Source organism: Corvus hawaiiensis, chromosome 2, assembly GCF_020740725.1.
Source record: "Corvus hawaiiensis isolate bCorHaw1 chromosome 2, bCorHaw1.pri.cur, whole genome shotgun sequence".
In the NCBI taxonomy this organism is placed as follows: domain Eukaryota; kingdom Metazoa; phylum Chordata; class Aves; order Passeriformes; family Corvidae; genus Corvus; species Corvus hawaiiensis.
In genome coordinates, this window is record NC_063214.1 from 47,063,568 (window position 1) to 47,083,595 (window position 20,028).

The 20,028-nt window shown below is 41.4% G+C and overlaps 1 protein-coding gene across 1 annotated transcript in view; it reads left to right on the top strand.

Annotated features, from left to right (window-relative positions):
- DDX10 (DEAD-box helicase 10) overlaps positions 1 to 19,803 on the top strand; it is a 163,554-nt gene extending 143,751 nt beyond the window's left edge. The window contains exons 17-18 of the mRNA XM_048294748.1: positions 9,386 to 9,519; positions 18,897 to 19,803. Of these exons, the coding sequence (XP_048150705.1) occupies positions 9,386 to 9,519; positions 18,897 to 19,086 (324 nt within the window). The 3' untranslated portion in view covers positions 19,087 to 19,803. The remainder of the gene's footprint in view (positions 1 to 9,385; positions 9,520 to 18,896) is intronic.
- The last annotated feature ends 225 nt before the right edge of the window (positions 19,804 to 20,028 follow it).

A 20,028-nucleotide genomic window follows, 5' to 3' on the forward strand; every position in this document is an offset into this window, starting at 1 on the left:
CTCCAGCTGTACCTTTCTGCCTAAAGTAAAATCTTAGCTGATGGATTTCATGGGTTAGGCAATACTCAAGAAAAAAGTTCAACCTTCTTTGCTACCTTCTTTCACAGTCACTCTGGGTATCACCAGATGCCTCTCACTTTAGCCTATGCCTTAGTACTGCCATGGTCACCTTCTGGTGCTTATCTAAATCCTTCCTAATTTTCCATTTGTCCTTTCATTTACCACAGATGATAAATGTGCTCTCTCCATCCTGATGGTTCTCCTGTAGGTTCTCCCTGTACTAGCATTGCCGAAGCCTGCTGCACATATATTATTACATTTTACTCAATTCCTTGAGTAACACTAACTCAACAATTATTCTTAACTTGGATTGGATTCTTTGCTTTGAAGTTGCTTTACATTATTTTAGACCTGAAAATTTGTGTTTCTTTCAATTAGTTGGCCTAAAAGATCTTGCCTCACATAAATCTTTCATGTTCTTCATACTTGTCATTTCTAAGACATGCCTGTCATATTTTTCATGTAGATACAATTGTTATCAGGTGATATAATTTTCTATCTGCTGGTGGATGGCTGCCCATCTACCTCAGAATCATATTCAGTTTCCTCATCCAGGTTCCCCTCTGCAGCAACGCTTGTGGAAATACCAGAGAGCAGGTCTCTGTGCTGTGTCATGCTGGTTGCTCAAATCTTCCCCAGGCAGCTTGTCTCCTTGTCATTCATCAGTCTGGATTCATCTGTTCTCTTGTGGCTTCTACTTAGCCCTTATGCTTTTTGTGCCAGGAGTTGTCTTTTGCAAAATTTTGTAGAAAGGGATTCATGGCAAGAAGGTGAATTCAACAACAATAAAAACAATTAATAATAAATGATCCTGCAATTCTGCAGCATCAGCCAGGTGCTTTCTGATTTACTGGTTATTTGTTTGGAAATTTGAACAAGTATGAAACTATTGCAGCTGCTACTTCGGTCTGGAACAAAGGCTCACAAGGTCTTGTTCTCACAGCAAGCAATTAAGTTAATGCCATGAGCAGCGATGTCTCTTCTGTGTTTCTTTTCCTCACTTCATGTAGAACCACCAGAAGGACTTAAAATAACTTTCACTGCCTGGAATTAATTTGATTCATATTTTTCTCCTGTAAGTATGCTGTTTTATATGCGTATTTTGTACAAGCATTTAGAGTACGTGACTTAAGCAGTACAGTGAAAACATAAAGATCGTGTCATTGGACAAGCACTTAATGCCAGTGTAGCTCTTTGTTGTGTACTGAATACAAATCAGTTGTTTCAAGAAAAGAGCAGAACTAACCAGTTCACAGAATTATGTGACTTAAAAGGTTTCCTTTCTGATTATTTCATGTCAGTGCTGCTGTCGATCTGTTCCTTCTTGAAAAATGCCCGTCACTAAGCGAAGAGTGGTCTCTGCCTGCAGCCTCCGCTGCGAGTGGTGCTGGTGGTGGTGGGACACTGCTGTGTCACTGCAGGGGGTGCAGCTCCCTGAGGCTTCTGCAAAAGTGCCAGAAAGTGATACAGAGAAGGTTCTCTCGTGTAGGCACGGTCTCTGTGGACATATGCTGAGATTCCCTGGAGAAAACTGATGTGTTGAAATGTTTGAACACAGACACTGCTTTGGAGAATTACTTTCTGTGTTGGAACTGACAGACATGACTGCTGTGAACCTGAAAGTGGACAGAAAGGAGGAGTGTAAAGACAGTCCAAGGGTTATGTGTTGAGAATATAAGTTCAAAAACATTGTTCTGCACTGTAGTGTTCTGGTTGGGGTTTTTTTGTTCTTTTGGTTTGGTTTCTTTTTGACAGGACCATAGACTTTTGGACAAGTATGCTTGCGTGTTTAATTCTCTCAGACTTTTTTAGTAATTTCTTTTTACCCTGCTGCTTTCCAGAATTTAATGTATTTCAGCATGTATTTTGCTTGTAGTGCTACACACCTAGTAACTTAGTTTCCTTTCTGTTGTATTTTCATGAATTACGTTTAAGGTAACAGTACAGTTGTTTTATCCTGATACTCGTCTTCCCTATTGCTAAAATCACGTTGATAATTGTGGCTAATAACAACTTGGAAGAAGCTTATCTTTACAATAAGTATTCTACGTGGGTCCTAGAAGAACAAATTAGAAAAGGAGAAGCTTAAGGTCTAGTTCTGAGACATATTCATTGTAATTGAAATGCAAATACATTAAAGCAAAAGGTCTTTGAGTAGATTTAGAACTCACCAATTTCAATGAGTTTTGTGTTTTCAGTGCTTCTGAACCGTGCTTGTGGCAGGAGCCATTTCCAGCACAAATTGCTTTGCTATAGTTACACAGAAATTTGAATGTCAGAATATATGTATCAGTGTCTGCTAGTTTGGAACACAGGCTTATCCATTCACTGACTATAAAATGTGGGGCATTTAGGAATGCCAAGAAAGAAAATTAAGTATTCTCATGTGCCTTATGTGAGAGCTCTGGTAAAAGTAAGATTCTGCTGGCTAAACTAGGCAGGCTGTATTATTTAAGATCTTGGATGGCTTAAAAAGAAATAAAGAATGACTGGATGAAATTGAACCTTGGTGTGACTGCTAGTGATTGGGAATGGTGAATAGTTGAAGATGAAGCTAAGAGTTACCTGTCCCTTCTAGTGAAAACCAGGAATTAAATTCTCTGAAGTGGTGTGGAAAGCAGGAGCTGTTACCGACTCCTTCCAGAGCCCAGAGATCAGTGAGATTGTCTTAGTGCAAGGACTGTGTCTGGCTGACTAACCTGGGACCGTGGTTTCCCCAGTTCTTGGCTGCCAGCCTTTCTGGCCAGAGCCATGGAACACTGATGCACCTTCGATGGTATGGAGGGTAGCTGTGAGTTTTGGCATGGCTTGGACAGCTCTGTGTGTGTCAGAGCAGCATGTAGTTTGCTCCACTGGCTCCCAGTCAGTTTTCAGTATAGGCTAGGGCTTTTGTCTTGATCTTCAAAGCAACTGTTGGATCAAACACCCTAGCAACATCAAAGGCAGTATTTCATTTTTGAACTGTCAGAATAGCTGTATTCCTCTGGGGCAATGTAGATGATGAAATACCAGAGCAATCATTCATCAGCTGGGGACATTGTGGTGGGTTGGGGGTACAAGCTATCAAAAAAACCCAAACCTGCGAGGTGATCAGGAGAATCTAGAGTAAAATGTTTTAAAGGAGCTGCTGTAAAACCTCTCTGTGTGTATAAATGGGTTCCATCATAAACATGATACAACTTCTGTTTTCATCTGAAAAATTATTGTCAAAAAGAGGAAAATTAAGAAAATTGGAATGCTGTCAGATCTTACAAGGTATTTTATTTTTAAATACCCTTTTATATGAGCCATAATATGCTAAACTTTTTAAAGTTGTGTACCTGTGTTGGGTAACCTCCCAGCAGTATTTAGAACTTACCTTTTCTTGGCATTACAATCACAAGCACCACTTACTGGGAGAGGCCATAGTAGCAAAAACTGATGGGTGACACAGCTCAAAAAGGACTGAATATTGTGTAAGTGTGGCTCCTGATGGACTCAAATTAAGTGTGATCAAATTCTAAACTAACCTTAAAAGTTTTGTTTCCAGCTAATTGGAAATATTCCCCCACTGTGCTTTGTAAAGCACTATGGACAGAACTGATTGTGCCTAAGAAATTATTTCTCCCCTCTCAACCTGGTTGAGAAACTGATAAATTGCTTAAAGGATTGAACATAAAAAGTGCAACTCTAGACAATTTAGTTGGAGGAAAAAACCCTATTACATTAGATATAAATTCAATACCATAATAAATATATATTTTAGAAATGAAATCTTGGTAAGTACAACTTTTTTTAATGTATGTTCAGGTTTTCACAGTATTTTTTTCAGTTCTCCCTTTTTTTCCCTTCTGATGGTAGTCAGATAATTACCACCTGAGTGCCTAATGCCTGGTAGAAATGAGACATCATTCTGTTTTTTGGAACATTTGAGTCCCTTGAGTGTCTGAGGTACATCAGTTTCTTCATTTTAAGTTTCTCTTAGCCTGCCTAACTCATTTACTTGAGCTCCACCAGCCATTCAGACCTCTTTAGGAGGAGAGGAAGATGTCATTATGTCTTGTAGCAAAGACAGAAGTTGAATTAGAGGTATTCTGTTGATCAACATGGCAAAAGCTCTAGAGGAGCCTGCCACGTCTTTGTCAGTAGGTGTATATTTTCAAAATGACTGCAGTAAGGTCAAATGTGATTGTTGTTGACTTGGTACAATGTGGAATGTTGAAGGCAAGAAGGTTTCCAAAAGTTCCAGCACAGAAATTTTGCTGAATTTTTCTAAAATGTTGAGTTTGCATAAGAAGAATCTCTTTATGCCTCAGAGGGAGGCTGTGTGAATGCAAAAATTTGCATTCAGTGTCATGTTCAAACTGAAAGTACTTGTATGGGTTTCTGTGGAACTGGAATTACAAAGCACAAGGGCTGGTGTGGTACAAAGAGAGAGCCTGTCATCCCTGAGCAGAGTGAAAAGATGATTGCCACCAAATCCAGTTCTCCTGGCCAGCCTGATTTGATGTCTTCAATGTCAAGCGTGGCATGTTTCCTTCCACAGTTGAACTTTACAGTAAATACACACTCCAAAGTATAGACATAAAGTACAGGCCGTCAAAATCTGTTCTTCTAATCTCTTTGGATGGCAATTGCCTTAGGACAAGTCTAATCCTGAGTCTGTAAATTGCATCCTATTTGTATGTGAAGAATTTTTACACGTGTCATTTTGAACTATGATTTTACTTCTTTTCTCCAGCTCTTGTGGTGAGTAATGTGAAGTCACAAGATTTCTTCTTCCTGACTGGCTGATATAAATTTGAAGTGAGAGAGGAAAAATAATGAGTTTCTGTTCTTCAGCTTTGGATAATAAATGTTCCTGCTCAGGTTCTTAATACTTTCAGGGTCTTAGAAATATTTTAATGAATATGTAAGCAGTGATACTTATAAGAAATACAACTGTTGCAGTGGGGATCCTGCAACACGCATATATCAAACCAGGAGTCCCGTGGAAAGGAAATATATACGGACAGACAGATTCTTGATAGCTGTTTCAGAGAGATGTTTATTTCTCCAGCCGCATGGCCGGAGCTCTGCTCAGGAACTGTCCCAGTCACGGGACCAAGGGTCCTTCTGCCCGCGCAGGGAACACAAACCAACCAATGGGAACGAGGCTGAGCAGGGGCAGGGAAACCCCGTGTCTGTGCCCTCAGGGCCCCTCTCCCAGGGCTACACGGCAGGGGAGGGACCCCAACACCTCACCCGTTTTATTTTAATAAAAGGAGAATGAAAACAACTGGATAAACATAACAAGAACAGTTTCAAGACAAAACAAGCCACCCTCCTGAGTCTTTAAATGTCCAAACAGATTCTCTGGAACATCTTAGGGCTGACAGAAGGGAGACAGAATTCTCTGAGCATGCTTTGTGGGGAAACTGAGGCAGGAGAGGGTTTAACTTCTTCCCTCCCCCTTTTCATCCCCCACTCGGCATTGGAAAGGGATTTTTGGGGAAACAATTGGCAAAAGCATGGTTTTGTGAGGGAAACCATGGGTGAAAAAACGGATTGGGAATACACTGGGGGTAATAGGACATAGGGTAAAAGGGAAAGGTGGGATTAGGAAAGGGAAACTGTAGGGGGGGCTTACAATGGAGATACTGTCTAACATGACTACGATTTTTTGCATATATACTGCCTTTTACAGGAACACCATCAGGCCCAGTGACCTGCGATGCTTGTAACCCTTTTCTCCCTAGTACAATATTAAATTCCACCACTTCTCCATCTCCCAAGCTTGGGATGCATTTTTCAGGGTTATTCTTTTTAATAGCAGTTCTATGCACGAATATGTCTTGCTGGTTGTCACATCTTGTTATAAAACCATAATTTTGCTTAACATTATACCATTTTACTATCCCTAAGGTCTTAGTTGCTATGATCTTTTCCTTTTTCCGAGTGGCTGCTGTTTTCTGTCTCGCTGCGTCTTTGCTCTCTCTTTCGGTCGCTCCCGTGTTGGAATTCTCGGGGCTGCTGGTGCCTGCGCGCTCTTCCCGGGGTCGCGTTCGGGGCTGTGCGGGCCGGGCCAGGCCACGCCGCTCAGTTCTCCGTGCGTCGCCTCCTCTGGTCGCAGCTTCGCTGCCGCTGCCAGGCGCTGCACCCACGTCTCGGCCGGGCCCCCGAGCGATGACTCCCCCGCGCCCCGCTCCAGCGCGCGTCTCGGCCGGGCGCGGCTCCGTTCCACCGCCATCGCCGCCAGCCGCCGCCCGCGCGCCGCCCCTCTCGGTCGGGCGTTCCCGGGGCTCGCTCCACCACGCGCTGCACAGGACCGGGCAGGCACCGCCGGGTCCCGCCGCTCCCCGCTCCGCCACCGACACTGCGGCTCGCGTGGCTCCGCCCGCGCGCGGGAACTGCCTCGCTGCTGCTCGCAGAGCGCTCGGTGCACGTGGCCTGGGCCGCACGGTCCCTGCGCCACACTTCCCTTCACCAGGACACAGCCGACATTGCTCAACAGTCTCGGTAACTAAATAATATTCACGAAAATATTCTTCCATCGGCATATATTTTGACTCCAGTATTAACTGTGTCCAAACGGTTTTCCAAAAGCCCTTGGTAAGAATTAAATCCCAAGAAACATAGAAAAAGTTCTTAAACAACCATGCCAGGAAGTGTTTCAGTTCTTTTTGAGCTTGAATCAAGCTAAAATTCACAAATCGTTGTTCAAGAATCATTTTAAGTTTAAGATAAATGTCCATATGCGGCTCTGAGAGCCAAGAGTCTTCCCACGGTTCCTCCATAGTTTAGATATGGAATAGCAAAGCAAAACCAAGAAGAGGAATCCAAAGTTTCCAGGGTTTACTCACACAAATCAGTCGCTTAGGGATCGGGGATCGTTCTGCTCACAAATCTCCACCATTTGTTGCAGTGGGGATCCTGCAACACGCATATATCAAACCAGGAGTCCCGTGGAAAGGAAATATATACGGACAGACAGATTCTTGATAGCTGTTTCAGAGAGATGTTTATTTCTCCAGCCGCATGGCCGGAGCTCTGCTCAGGAACTGTCCCAGTCACGGGACCAAGGGTCCTTCTGCCCGCGCAGGGAGCACAAACCAACCAATGGGAACGAGGCTGAGCAGGGGCAGGAAACCCCGTGTCTGTGCCCTCAGGGCCCCTCTCCCAGGGCTACACGGCGGGGGAGGGACCCCAACATACAACCTCATGATTCCTGATGAATGAAAGAGGCATCTTTGCCAATTATTTCTTTTGCTATAGCAAGCATTATGTTTAACACTTCTCTGCGTATTTTCTCCTGGAAAAAATTAATATGAATATGTAATGAAAGTGAAGGTTTGGTCTGTGTGTCATAATGGAGAATATGAATGAATAGCCCAAGTCTTAAAAGATGACTGCCAGGAGATGTTAGTATTACAAACTCTGTTGCATGGTGTCACTCGTACATATTAAAAAATACATTGTTCCATACAACAGCTTTGAATGCTACTTCTCTTTTTCTCTTCTTTTTAAATATAAGATTGGTATGTACTAGCTGTATTGAAAGAATAGGTGCAATTGGAAGGACAAGTAAAGAGCAAATATTTAATGTTGTTAGAAATTAAAATAAGCTATAATTTAATGCAGAATGATTTTCAAATAAGAAAATTCATTAGCAGAAAGGTGACCTTCAAAATGTTTTCTGTGGAGTTAGTAATGCTCTGTAATATTGTTCTAAGAGATGAGCTTGAAGATGGTTTTTTTGTAAGCAAAAACCCTGCAGAACCAAAACCAACTTTCTTGTGAAGTGCTACCTGAAGTTACTGAGAACCAACATGCTTTTCTGTCAGTGTTGTCACCTTAGGAAGCTTATAGTGTTGAAGAGTCTGATGATGCTTTTAGTCATTTTATACACCCAGCTATATAATTACCTTTACTGGTATTTAAAGTAGTAAAGAACAAAATGTGTGTTCAGTATGTTTTTCCTCTGCCTTCTGATTGCAAATCTAGCTTTTATGCCTTTCTTCTGCTTGCTTTCAGTACACTGCAGAAGTGTCACTGGTCAAGCAAGAATGGACTCTTGCAGTGGTGACTAATCTTACCCTTCACCATCTCATTGCCTTTCACTCACTCTATATGCAGATATAAAAGAGACCATTGGTATGGTTTCTATTTGGCTTCTTTAAAAAAAAAATTAAATTTATTTTTATTGCAAGAAGGTAGGTGCACATAAAGACTGGTCTTTAAAAACATGGTGATAGAAATGGTGAAAAATCAAAACAAAAATTAACTTTAAATATATAATGATGTGAAGTTATTCATAGAATGAAAGATCATTTAAATGAGTACTGTTTTAGAAACTCAGCTGTATGCATGTTGATTAGATATATAAACAAAAGGTAGCAATGTCTTTAATTATAGTTTCCTGGAATTTGTCTTTGCTTTCCAGCATAAATATGCATGGATCTAGTGTTGCTTAGAAATGCCTATGAGCTTTCCATCTGCATTTTGGTGTGCCTATACAATTGCATATGCCCTCCAGCCTGGTTTTTTCATGCCTACTAGAAAAAATTTACAACAGTGGTGCCATCAGTTGAGGATTAAGTGAAGCAGAACCTACTGTATCTGCAAAATTAGCCAGCTTTTTTGTATTATCCAGTACTTTTATGGAGAAGCATCTTCTGTGCTCTCTTTGTTAAGGAATTAGTGAGGCAGTGCCACACCCTGGGGAAACTAGCCAATGCCACCAGCCTGTCCTGAGACATGCTGTAGGGACAGGGGGAAGCTTGAGCCCCAGAGAGGAGGGGTGAGGGAGGGAAGATACCTGAAGAACATGTATCTCTTGTAGAGGATGGTTAAAACTCCCTTAGAGCAGTTAATTTAGCTTAAGCAGCTTCTTGGTTTTTAACTGAAAGAACACCCAGATGAGTTTTAAATCAGAGTATTTCATTAAATTCACCTAACAGCAGTGATTTATGTGTCCACATGTGATTATCTCTTTGCCAGTGTGTTTCTGAGGGACAGTAAAGCTGCATATTGCTTAGACGCTTGCTCTCAGATGGCTGTTGATTAGTTGCTGCCCAGATCTCTCCTAGATTTGGTAGATTTAAGATTTCAATATTGCAAGGTAGAATTTGAACATAAATCCTTGTGCTTCCTTTTTTAATAATGTTTCTTCAACCTTTAATAAACAGCCTTGGAGAAGAGCACTGATGATGACAGAAATTATTCTCTTTTCCTGGCTGTAATACTGGTGGTCTTTGACTGCATTTGAGGGCAATGGTTTCTGTTACAGCCTCCCTATTAATGGGGTTGTGACGAGTAACATGGACTTGTTTGCTTGTCTTGTAACTCTCCATTTGTCACCTGACAGGTTGAAGAGGAAACAGTGGCCTTTCTTGCTCACAGTGGAAGTGAGGAAGAGTTTGATCCAAGCACTCTCCCAGATCCTGATAAATATAAAGACTCTGATGAAGAACAGGATTCAGAAAGTGAAGACAGCTATAGGTATGCACCATCTTCCATGTTCATTTAAAAATGTTGATGTTTTTTATAAACTGTTTTGTTTACATGTTAGGAATTCATCTTAGTCCTCTTTCTCACGGTACTTAGTATAAGTTTTAAAAGTTTGTGTGTTGGGTGCTGAACAGAAATCTGAGCTAAAGGCTATTATTTTCTTCTGTGAAGTTATATGAAAAAGATTTTTGAGTCAGTGTTGAAGGGATCTTGGTGAGACTGTTTCACGTGCAAAAATGTTGACTAATACCCTGGAGGTTTCACGTGTTTCCATGGCAGATTGATCCTGTCCGGATGCCCGGTGCCCACCAAAGCCACTCTTTCACTCTGTCACTGCCATCCTCAGCTGAGAGAGAAATGTAATGAAAGGCTTGGGGGTCAAGATAACACCAGGAGAGATCCCTCACCAGCTACTGTCATGGGAGAAGCAGACTTCACTTGGGAAAAAATGAATTTTTTTATTACTGATCACATGACAGTAGGGTAATGAGAAATAAACCCGGATCTTAAAACGCTCCCCATATTTCTCTTCTTCCCAGGATTAACTTAAAATTTTTTCTACATCCTCAGCAGCACTGAAGGATGGGGAATGGAGGTTGCAGTCTGTTCATCACGTTTTGTTTCTGCCACTCCTCAGGGGAGGATCCTTTCCCTGCTGCCATGTGGGGTCTCTCTTCCACTTCCACAATCTTCTTCAACTCTTTCCTGTGGGCTGCAATTCTTCATGAGCTATTCCAATGTGGGTCCCTTCCATGGCATACAGTCATTCAGGAACAGGTTCCTCCAGCATGGGCTCACAAATCCTGCCAGCAAACGTGAATGTTCTCCAGCATGGGCTCCTCTCTCCACGGGGCCGCAGGGGCTTCCCAAGGGGTCACAGCCTCCTGGGGTTCCATGGGCTGCAGGGGCACAGCTGTCTCACCATGGGCTGCACTACGGGCTGTGGGGAAATCTCTGCTCTGGCACCTGGAGCACCTCCTGCCCCTCCTTCTGCACTGATCTTGGCGTCTACAGGGCTGTTTCTCTCACATGTTCTCACTCCTCTCTCTGGCTGCAGTTGCTGTTGTGCTGTTTTTTCTCCCTTCTTAACTATCTTATCTCAGAGGCACTCTCACTATCACTGGTAGGCTCAGCCTTGACCAGTGGTGGGTTTGTCCTGTTTCAGAAATGCATTTCTCTTCTGTCACGTTGCAGGTTCTTTCAGTGTGGAAGGAAAAATGTGGAAGTAATTTGAGGATTTGGATGATCTCTTTGCACCTGTGCTGTATTAAATAAATTTGTGCATGGTAAAACTTGATAAGTTCTATGATTCAGTATTGCTCAGACTCTTCAATGCTCAAATGAAGTGGACTCTTGAGTTTGAAGTAAATATATAATAATAAATTAATTTAATTTAAAACAGTATTTATAACTGTATGAACCAGAAGATTTTGTTTCATGTAGTTTAATAGAAAAGCACAGGGTGAGAATCAGGATCTGTAGTTGATGCCAGCAAAATATGGGAAGATGAAGGGATACTGCATGCAGTCCTGCGTGGTTTACCGCAACAAGAAGGCCGCTTGTGTGTTTCTGACAAACAGTGTATCGTGTAACAGGTTGAGAAGGATGATTTTGACACTTAAATGGGAGCATAGGTTTTTATTTTGCTCTCTTCCAGATGTCTAAGTTCATAAAGCTTTTGCTTTTCACATCTGAATCAGGTAAATCCTAGGGACTCAATTGTCCTTACCCATGTGTCACTGAATGTTGTGGAGCCAGTATGCAGGACTGGGTGTGGGACATGGATTTAAGGACTGGATAGCCCTTAAGTTAACAGGCTAGTGGCCATGTCCCCTGGAGCCTATTCACCAGTGTGTGTCAATAGAACTGACAAGGATGGGGAAGTGCATTGCTTTTTCTGAGCAGCAGTAAATCGCTCCTTCTTTGTGTGAGGGGGAGTATATATTCATACATCATGTTTTGTATTGATCCTTTCCTCAGAATGTCAGCTAGACTCAAGATTAGCTGCGCTTTAAGAATAAAAGTTGACAGAGATGGACGGATTTTTGGCAGTGGTAATAAGTGCAGACTTCTGTTGAATCAGTGGCTGATCTGGCCCCCCTGGAGTCAGGGCACGTGCTCTTAAGGAGAGCTAGGACTCAAAGAAGGTCAAGGTCCTTGGTCATTTTCCCTTCCTGTGGAGTAGATTAGGAAAGAAAGAATGTACACCAAAGGAAAGCAGGCAGGTTTCCTTTGTGTATCTCTAGACATACCGACACTGAGCATCAAAGCTGACTTTGGAGCTGGAGAACAGACCACTACACATGTTAAAAAAATGTGGTTTCATCAACAGTGCTTACTGGAAACAGTCTTTGGCCTGTCCTACTGCACCAAAATACACTGAGACATTGCCCAGAAGAGGTTTAGTTGGCACCATCCGAAGTCGCAGCAGTTGTGGACACCATGGCCAAATCCATTTAGCCTGTAACAACATGACTGATAACTCCTTGGGCAGGCTGTGACCAGAACAGGATCATCCATCACATGCTGCACTGTCACCAGAGTCATCAATGGCTCTGCATTCCAACACACCCCGCTCCTGCTCCTAAGTCAGCTTTGATGCTCAGTGTAGGTATGTCTGGTGAGGTGCTCTGAGCACCCTGTAGAAGGCTTTTGAGAAGGAGCAAGATACAGTGAAGGAAATTAATTTGGGGCTTGATTGTTAAATCAATGCTCATGCCTCATGCATCTTTCTTGAAATTGCTATTGCATTGTATGATGAGCTGCATTTGGGGCTGGAAAATACTGACCTAATGATTTTAACAAAAACAAATCAGCTGAGAGTAGCAGACAGTGAAATTAGGCTTTGAGATTAGAAATCACAACTCTATTCTGTTTTATATTTCCAAAATCCAGAGATTTTGCTCAAAGTGTTGGATTAAAATAGAAATATGTTGGGCTACACTAGCTGCTCCTTGCTTTAAGGGGGGAAAAATGCTTCTAAAAGGTATAATTCACAGTAAGTATGTGAGACCTAGGGTATCTTCCTTCAATAGTCTTTAAAAATAGACCAACTGTCCATGGTTTCAGAAGTCAAAACCATTGTTAATATTCTCTCTGTCCTCCCACAGAATTTTTTTTAATCTGGGGGAGCTGTACAAATTATGAGTTAAATTTGCCTTTGCATAAAATTCCCTTCCAGCCATACCTCTACAAGCAGAGTAATTAATGACTTCAAGCATGTAATATGAGATTAATTTTTGTATATCTAGCAACATTCATCATATTTGGTTTAAGGCTATCAAATGTAAGTTGTTAATGAAGTGAAAAATCTAAGAATATAGAACAGAGTGAAAGAAAAGCAGCTGGATTTCTTAAATATTCATTTTGCAGTCAGATTGAGTTTTTGGTATTTCTAATTCCTCAACCTCTTTAAATAAAAAATGCTGAGGAAGAACAAAGTTCCGATTGACCTCATCATTACCTTCTTTAAATCTTTAACGAGTGTGACTGATCACATTACCTCCTAGACCAGCATGGAAAAGATCTTGGATGTGAGGAGAAATATCTTAGTTCTGGTAGTTTTGTTTGTGACTTTATGGACAGTCACCAGGTGACAAGTATGCAAGTTAGTAGTCAGTGCTACTTTGTTGTGTGCCTCCTTTATTTATGAAAATTATGGGCAAATTGCAGTTTCTTGCAGCTTCTTACAGCAGGATGCTGATGTTGACCTCCTGAGTTTTAGGTCATTCTTGTTGAGGTTGACATTACATTGTATTTTGAGATGATTCATCAGCAAATCATGGTGCTCCTTCTAACATGGATTATTCAGGTCATATCTGTGACTTTGTGTAGGCCAGAACTTAATGCTGTGATGGCCAGAAAAGCACCATAGGGGAGACATTATAAAAGGTCTCAGTTTAAAAGCCTTGGTCATTCTGATGAGCTGCAAAATTGGACATTGAGATATTGAATTGCTCTTGATAGAGGCTTATATGTTCAGCTGTAGAGATGTTTTGATTTATAGCAGTGGAATGGCCAGTAAGGGAATCATAGAATCATTTAGGTTAAAAGGACCTTTTAGCACTGCCAAGTCCCACTAAACCATGTCCTTGAGTGGCAAATCTACACGTCTTTTAAATACCTCCAGGGATGGTGACTTCACCACCTCCCTGGGCAACCTGTTCCAGGGCTTGGCAACAAGTCTTTTGATGAAGAAATATTTCCTGTCATCCAGTCTAAACCTCCACTGGTGCAACTTGAAGCTACTTCCTCCTGTCTCTGTCAGTTGTTACTTTGGAGAAGAGACTGGCCCCCACCTGGCTACAGCCTCCTTTCAGGCAGCTCTAGAGAGTTCTAGGTCCCCCCTGAGCCTCCTTTTCTCCAGGCTAAACACCCCCAGCTCCCTCAGCTGCTCCTCACAGGACTTGTGCTCCAGACCCTTCCCCAGCTCCGGTGCCCTTCTCTGGACACGCTCCAGCCCCTCAATGTCTTTCTGGCAGTGAGGGGCCCAGAACTGAACACAGGATTGGAGGTGTGGCCTCAGCAGTGCCGAGTACAGGGGGACGGTCACTGCCCTGGTCCTGCTGGCCACACCATGGCTGATCCAGGCCAGGATGCCATTGGCCTTCTTGGCCACACACTGGATCATGCTTAGCCACTGTAGATCAGCACTCCCCGGTCCTTTTCTGCTGGGCAGCTTTCCAGCCACTGCCCCCCAGCCTGTAGCACTGCCTGGGGTTGTTGTGACTCAAGTGCAGGACCCGACATTGGCCTTGTTGAACCTCATAGAGGTTCCTCTGCCCATCAATCCAGCCTGTCCAGATCCAGAAAATAACTCAGTGCAATATATTTTAATTACCATTTCTATGTGCTGTAGCATTCTGACAGCAAGTAAGGAAGAAGCTGCACTGGGCTTTATGGAAGGGACTGCAGTAATTAATCTTCATTAGGATTGCTGCCATGGCCTTGTGAATTAAAATTTATTACATGGAAAAAGTTTTGGGCACAGCATGTTTGATTAGCAAAATGCCAATATTTATGGGATAAATTATTCCTAACTTTTCTGAACTGTATTTTACTAGGAGATTCATTCATTATTCCTGTACATTTCTTTGGGAAAGAGCTTGTGGGCTTTATTGCAGCCTGGAAACTTGACTCATGGCCTGTAGTTCAGTGGCAAGGGCGGTTTGTTTCCAGAGGAGTGGTGGTAAACCTAGGCTCCAAAGCATTCTCTGATAAATGTTAAGTGAAGCAGAACCTGTCTGGAGATCTTGCAGGACCACGTTGTTTAAACAACAGCAACTTGGCTGCGTGACTGCGCATTTCAAATGGCTCATTCTCAAGCATTTAAAATCTAAACCCTATGGCTTGTTAAGACATTGCTTAAAGCCCAGAAGCGAGCTAAATATTAACAATTAAAGCTTTCTATTTTTCCCTGGTATTACCTGAAAACATACTTGTGAGTTTATTTTGTAGTAGTTTAAAATTAGAGTTTCTTGGTGTATAGCAATCATGGTCATAGTTAGATCCTGTTTCCCAGATGCCATCCAGATATGCTAGTGTTTGTTTTAGGGACAGGATTCATAAACCGTGCTTTAATGTTTGAGTAATAAATATTACTTGCCAAATGATAGCATCTTACTTAGTGTTACAGCTGTGCAAATGGTGGCCACAGAAATTACTGTGCCTGTTGATAAGTTGGCTCCTCACCTGTGTAAACACAAAGTAAATCCTTTCATCAGGCAGCCTCAGACTGCATGGATTGTTCAGGCAGCTGGAAAGATAAATTTCCCCAGATGGTAAAAGGAAGGAATTGTAAACCATCTGCATGTGCCACTTTTGAAATGTTGTAAGCAGAAGACAAAAAGATGCACTGGCCTTGGTTTGAATCTGAATTGGGGGTTGCTTTCTAAGTGAGTTGTTCTGCTAGAAAATAATTTACCTCAGAAGAACCCTATTTTGGCTATTTGTGGACACTAGCTGGTAGTGCATCAGTTTGTGTGTTTGTGAGGAGTAAGGGGCCATTTATGTCCATGGAAAATGACCAATGGTAAAAAGACTGGCTCTGCAGGGTGACAGGCCTTCAGTTAATGGAGACTGAGGAGGAATTAATTTGACAATAAGTGCAGAAGTTATTCCCATATAGCTGCTTTGCACACTCAGTCCTTTCACATGTGGAGCTGAGAGTTCCGCCTGTTACATCTCTCCAAACAGCTAAGGAGAAGCACCCTGAATGAGCACAGGATGTCTCTGAGCATCATGATGCCACACATTTTCCGTCTTCCTTTTGAAATTGCCACTGTTGTCTTTTGTAAAATCTACAACTCTGACTGCTCCTCCAGAGTAGTACAGCCCCTTACCACCACCCAAATCAGCGCTGGTAAAAATCCATCCTGAAGGAACAGGGATGGGAGTTGGACTTGCTGCTTCAAAGGCCCCTTTCAACCCCAATCATTCTGTCTGTGGACAGTCAGTCTGTCTTCCTTCTGTACCTCAAAATTGGGAACATCTTATTGGCATGTTTCACATGATTGTCTGCTTACCTTCCTAAGCTGTTGTTATCAAATACTGTTTTGCATCTACTTTTTGTGCATCACAGAAACACAACTATTTAGCTCTCTTCATTGCTTGTTGGTTTTGCTGCTGCTGCTTCCTGTGTTACACATTCCTCTTTATTCACTTCTCCAGTTCACAGCCCAGCTGGGGTCAAATTAGTGTGAAAATGCACTTGCTAATGTGTAGATGCATCTTCAATTTACACTGCTAATCAAGCTGCACAATCCCTCAGTACCAGTAAGAAGCAGCTTGACTCTGCAGAATCATACCACAAAACTTACAATGAAAATTAATCATAATTGTGTTCATGTGCTCTTGTTCGTGGAAAAAAGTGAGGAATCTCGCAGTTCAGTTCCCTCTGAATGTGTTTTATATTTAAATGTTTTACCTTATGGTTATCTAGGCCTATGGGCCTCTGAAACTCCAGAAGTGATTGTAATTTTTGGTATTTAAAGTCTGCTGTTTCATAACTTGTAGGTACAAATGCATAGCTTGTGAGGTTTCTGCAGTGTTTTAATTGCTAAGATGTTTTAAACTAATGTCGTAGATGAAGCATTAGTCAATTATGAATGCAAACTGGGCTTCAGAGTCCATTCAAAGGCTGGAAATAATTGGCTCTTTTGCAAACAAGCTAAAATGCTTTTATTTAATGAGGCCTTCCTTGTGCTTTTAAAGAGAACCCCTACAGTCTGTCCTGATCAAAGTGAACACCATGAAACTCCAGCCCAGACCCACAACGTCCAGTTGGAAAAGTGAGAATTCTTTATGCTTCAGTATATTTTCATATACTGTCAGTATAGCTTCAGCATTTATGGAATATCTTAAGCACTACAGAGAGAAATATGAGAGTCCTTTCCCCAGAAAAGGAATGAAATGTTGGTAGCGAGCCCTGAGAAGCCGCCCCCATGCAAATGACAGCTCAAAGCCAGCAAAGTTGCTATATCCTGTGAATTATAGGAAGAGTGAGTATTTGGAGCAGTCATCATCTATTCACGGAATCACTGAATGTTTTGGGCTGGAAGGGACCTTCTGCATTATCTAGGTCCCAATAACCCCTGCCATGGACAGGGACACCTTTCATTAGACCACATTTCTTTACACTATTTCTGTTGGGTAGGCAGGGAAGAACAATATAAAGGCAGGGTATTTCATTTGCCTTAATTGTGGAAATGCATGGTGTTTCTTACAGGATTTCCCTCCTTTCTCTGGGCTGTAATGAGTAGTAGGCAGGAGGTGGCATTGTTCTTCTATGGAAGGTGGGATGGACGAGAGAGGGGGGCAGGTCACACATGTGCAGCCCACCAGCACAAGGCTGTCAGATCTCGTGTAATACCTCCTTCATCTCTGTGGAGGGGCAGCCAGAAAGCACAGTGTACAAGCTGCATTGTGCTGCTGATCCCTCTCAGAGAGCATTTGGGGACTTGCTGAAAACTGCCATCTTTTGGGGTTAATGTTTGGGTAAGGCTGGTTTCCAGTGAGTGGTGAGACCAGCATTTCACAGACTGTTAACTAGTCCTATTAATGGAAAAAAATAAGGTGGGCAGCTGAACATGGTTTGAAGTGGGCATTGGGTTCCTCTGCTGTGTTGACAGTATTGCCCAATTAGAGCTGTTTATTGTAACTGCTGTTTCTAATTAAGTCTCTAAACAGTATTTCTGAATGAAGCATTTCACAAGCATTGCATTTACACTTAAGTCATTGTAAAAATTATGGACAGAAAAAAATTCTTGTTTTGTAAGTAAACAAGACTTACTTTTTGTAAGTAAACTGAATTTTCTGAGTAGAAATTTGACAGATTTTAATTGAAAATCTGAATTCAGCCAACTTTTTAAGAAAAGCCCAAGCTCTGTTTCTGAAGTTCCATTTTTATTTTTGTTATATTTAAAAAAATACAAACATGGAAAGCTGAGAATGCTGTTTTGTTTCAGTTAGCTTGTTTGGATGGAATGGTCTGGGGTGTGGGGGTTTGCATTTTTCTGGGTTTTGGGTGTGAATTCTACCCTACAGTATACGACAACCAACTGTCCATAATCTGGTTCACAGATCTTAGGATAGATTTTATTAGATTAGATTGTTTAAAACTTAGATAAGAAGACTTACAGCATTTTTTCTATGTTTTGGACAAAGAACACGTGAAGATACATGAAAGCTCTGTCTTTCCTCCCATTGTTGTCACGTGGCCATGTGGTATAAGCCAGGGTTATGAAACAGATTGGCAGCTGTTTCATCCAGATTGAAGGCTGCAAAAGGCAATTCATTTAAGTCTTAAGAGAAACAGCAGAAGAAGTAGGAATTCACCAGGGAAAATTATTGGGTTTGGACTTTTCCTCTTCCCCATGGCAGAGGTGGTTAATAGCTTCCAAGGGAAATGTCTCAAAGAAGGGGAAAGAATGATCAAATGAGATAGTCCCAAATCAAAATTGTATTAAGTGTAGGATTTGCCAGTGAAATGACAGTTCTTTTATTTTTATTTTTGGTGCATATTTATTGTAAGCAAGATCTTGAGTGCATGTCAAGGTCCACTGACACATCGCTAAATCAGTTTTGTCAAGTTGTCTGTTGCTGTATTAGGCAGCAAATATTAGATAAGTCTGATAGCAATATCTTGATACACTGTAATCAATTAAGACAGAACATCCACCAGCACCTCGGTCTGAGAGCAGCTCTAATTTAGACATTCAGAGTCCATCAGCTTCCATTGCTTCACCCTTCTGAATTGTAATTTTGTTTGCTCTTGACACAAATTTGCCTTGTTTAAAAGGAATTGTTAGATTACATGATGATACTGATTACCACAGTTGTTAAAAAGACTAATTGATTTTTTTCTGCAGTGAACTTGAGGAGAAGAGTGGAAGAAGGAAGAGGAGCAATAGCAACAATGCCACAGCAGAAGAAATGCCACTGAAAAGAAAGAAGGTGCAATTCAGCCAAGAGGAGGATCCTTATTTGCCATTAGATACTGGGCTTTCTCTGGCAGAGGATGAAGAGCTTGTACTGCATCTGCTCAACAGTCACAGCTAATTATTTTTCTGCAGGTTTTCTTCTCTGGGACATTTCCACAGTTTTGTCAGTAGTTTACAGAAAATGAATTTGGCATCTGGGCAGCTGGCTACCAGTGAATGTAGATAAATGAGTTCTACATGCAATGGGATTGCCTTAGATTGCCTCATAGATTATAGCCAGTATTTAGTTTGATTTATAAGGCTTTCTAAATGAACTTTTCAACCTAAATCCCAAGGTGTCATTTTGCAGTAGCATGTTCATAATTTTAAATCTCCCAAGTTTTGAAGCAGTTATCTTCTTTTATTTTAGCCTTGCTTTAAATGAAAACAGGATGTTCCTTTCTTGACTGTGCCAGGTTTGTTATTTTGGAAGATATATGTGTACTAAAATTTTTAAGGAAGAAATACTGTTGGCAGCTCAGATAATATTACTTAAAAATAAAGTATGTACTTTCTTCTGTGTATAAGGCACATATTTTAAAAATATTTTAATAAAAATTTCTAGATGTAAACTTAATGGTGTCTCTTTCAGCTTTGTTATGAAAGCATACATTTATCCTTCAGGTGTCATTTCTGTTATGATTCTGTCACGGATGTTATGCAATTCAGAAAACAACTTTTAGAGGCTAAAACTGAGTCTTGTATTTGAATCCCATATGAATGAGAACACACTGTCTCAGAGTTGTGTCTGTTTATTCTTTCCATATGAACATATTAAATACTTCTTTTTTTTCTTTTTTGTCAGTATCACTTTGTAGCGGGTTGAGTTTGAAACCGGGCGGAAACACTAATTAAATGTAGTGGTTTTGATTCAAAATATTCATTATTTACTTATTTTCCTTCTGTGAGATAAGAATTAGGAGAAAAGCAAAGCAGGCACAAACCTTAAACAGTTGCAGTACAATGAAAGAGCTTTATTACTAACAGAATTAAAAGTAAAGAGAAAACAACAAAACAAAAT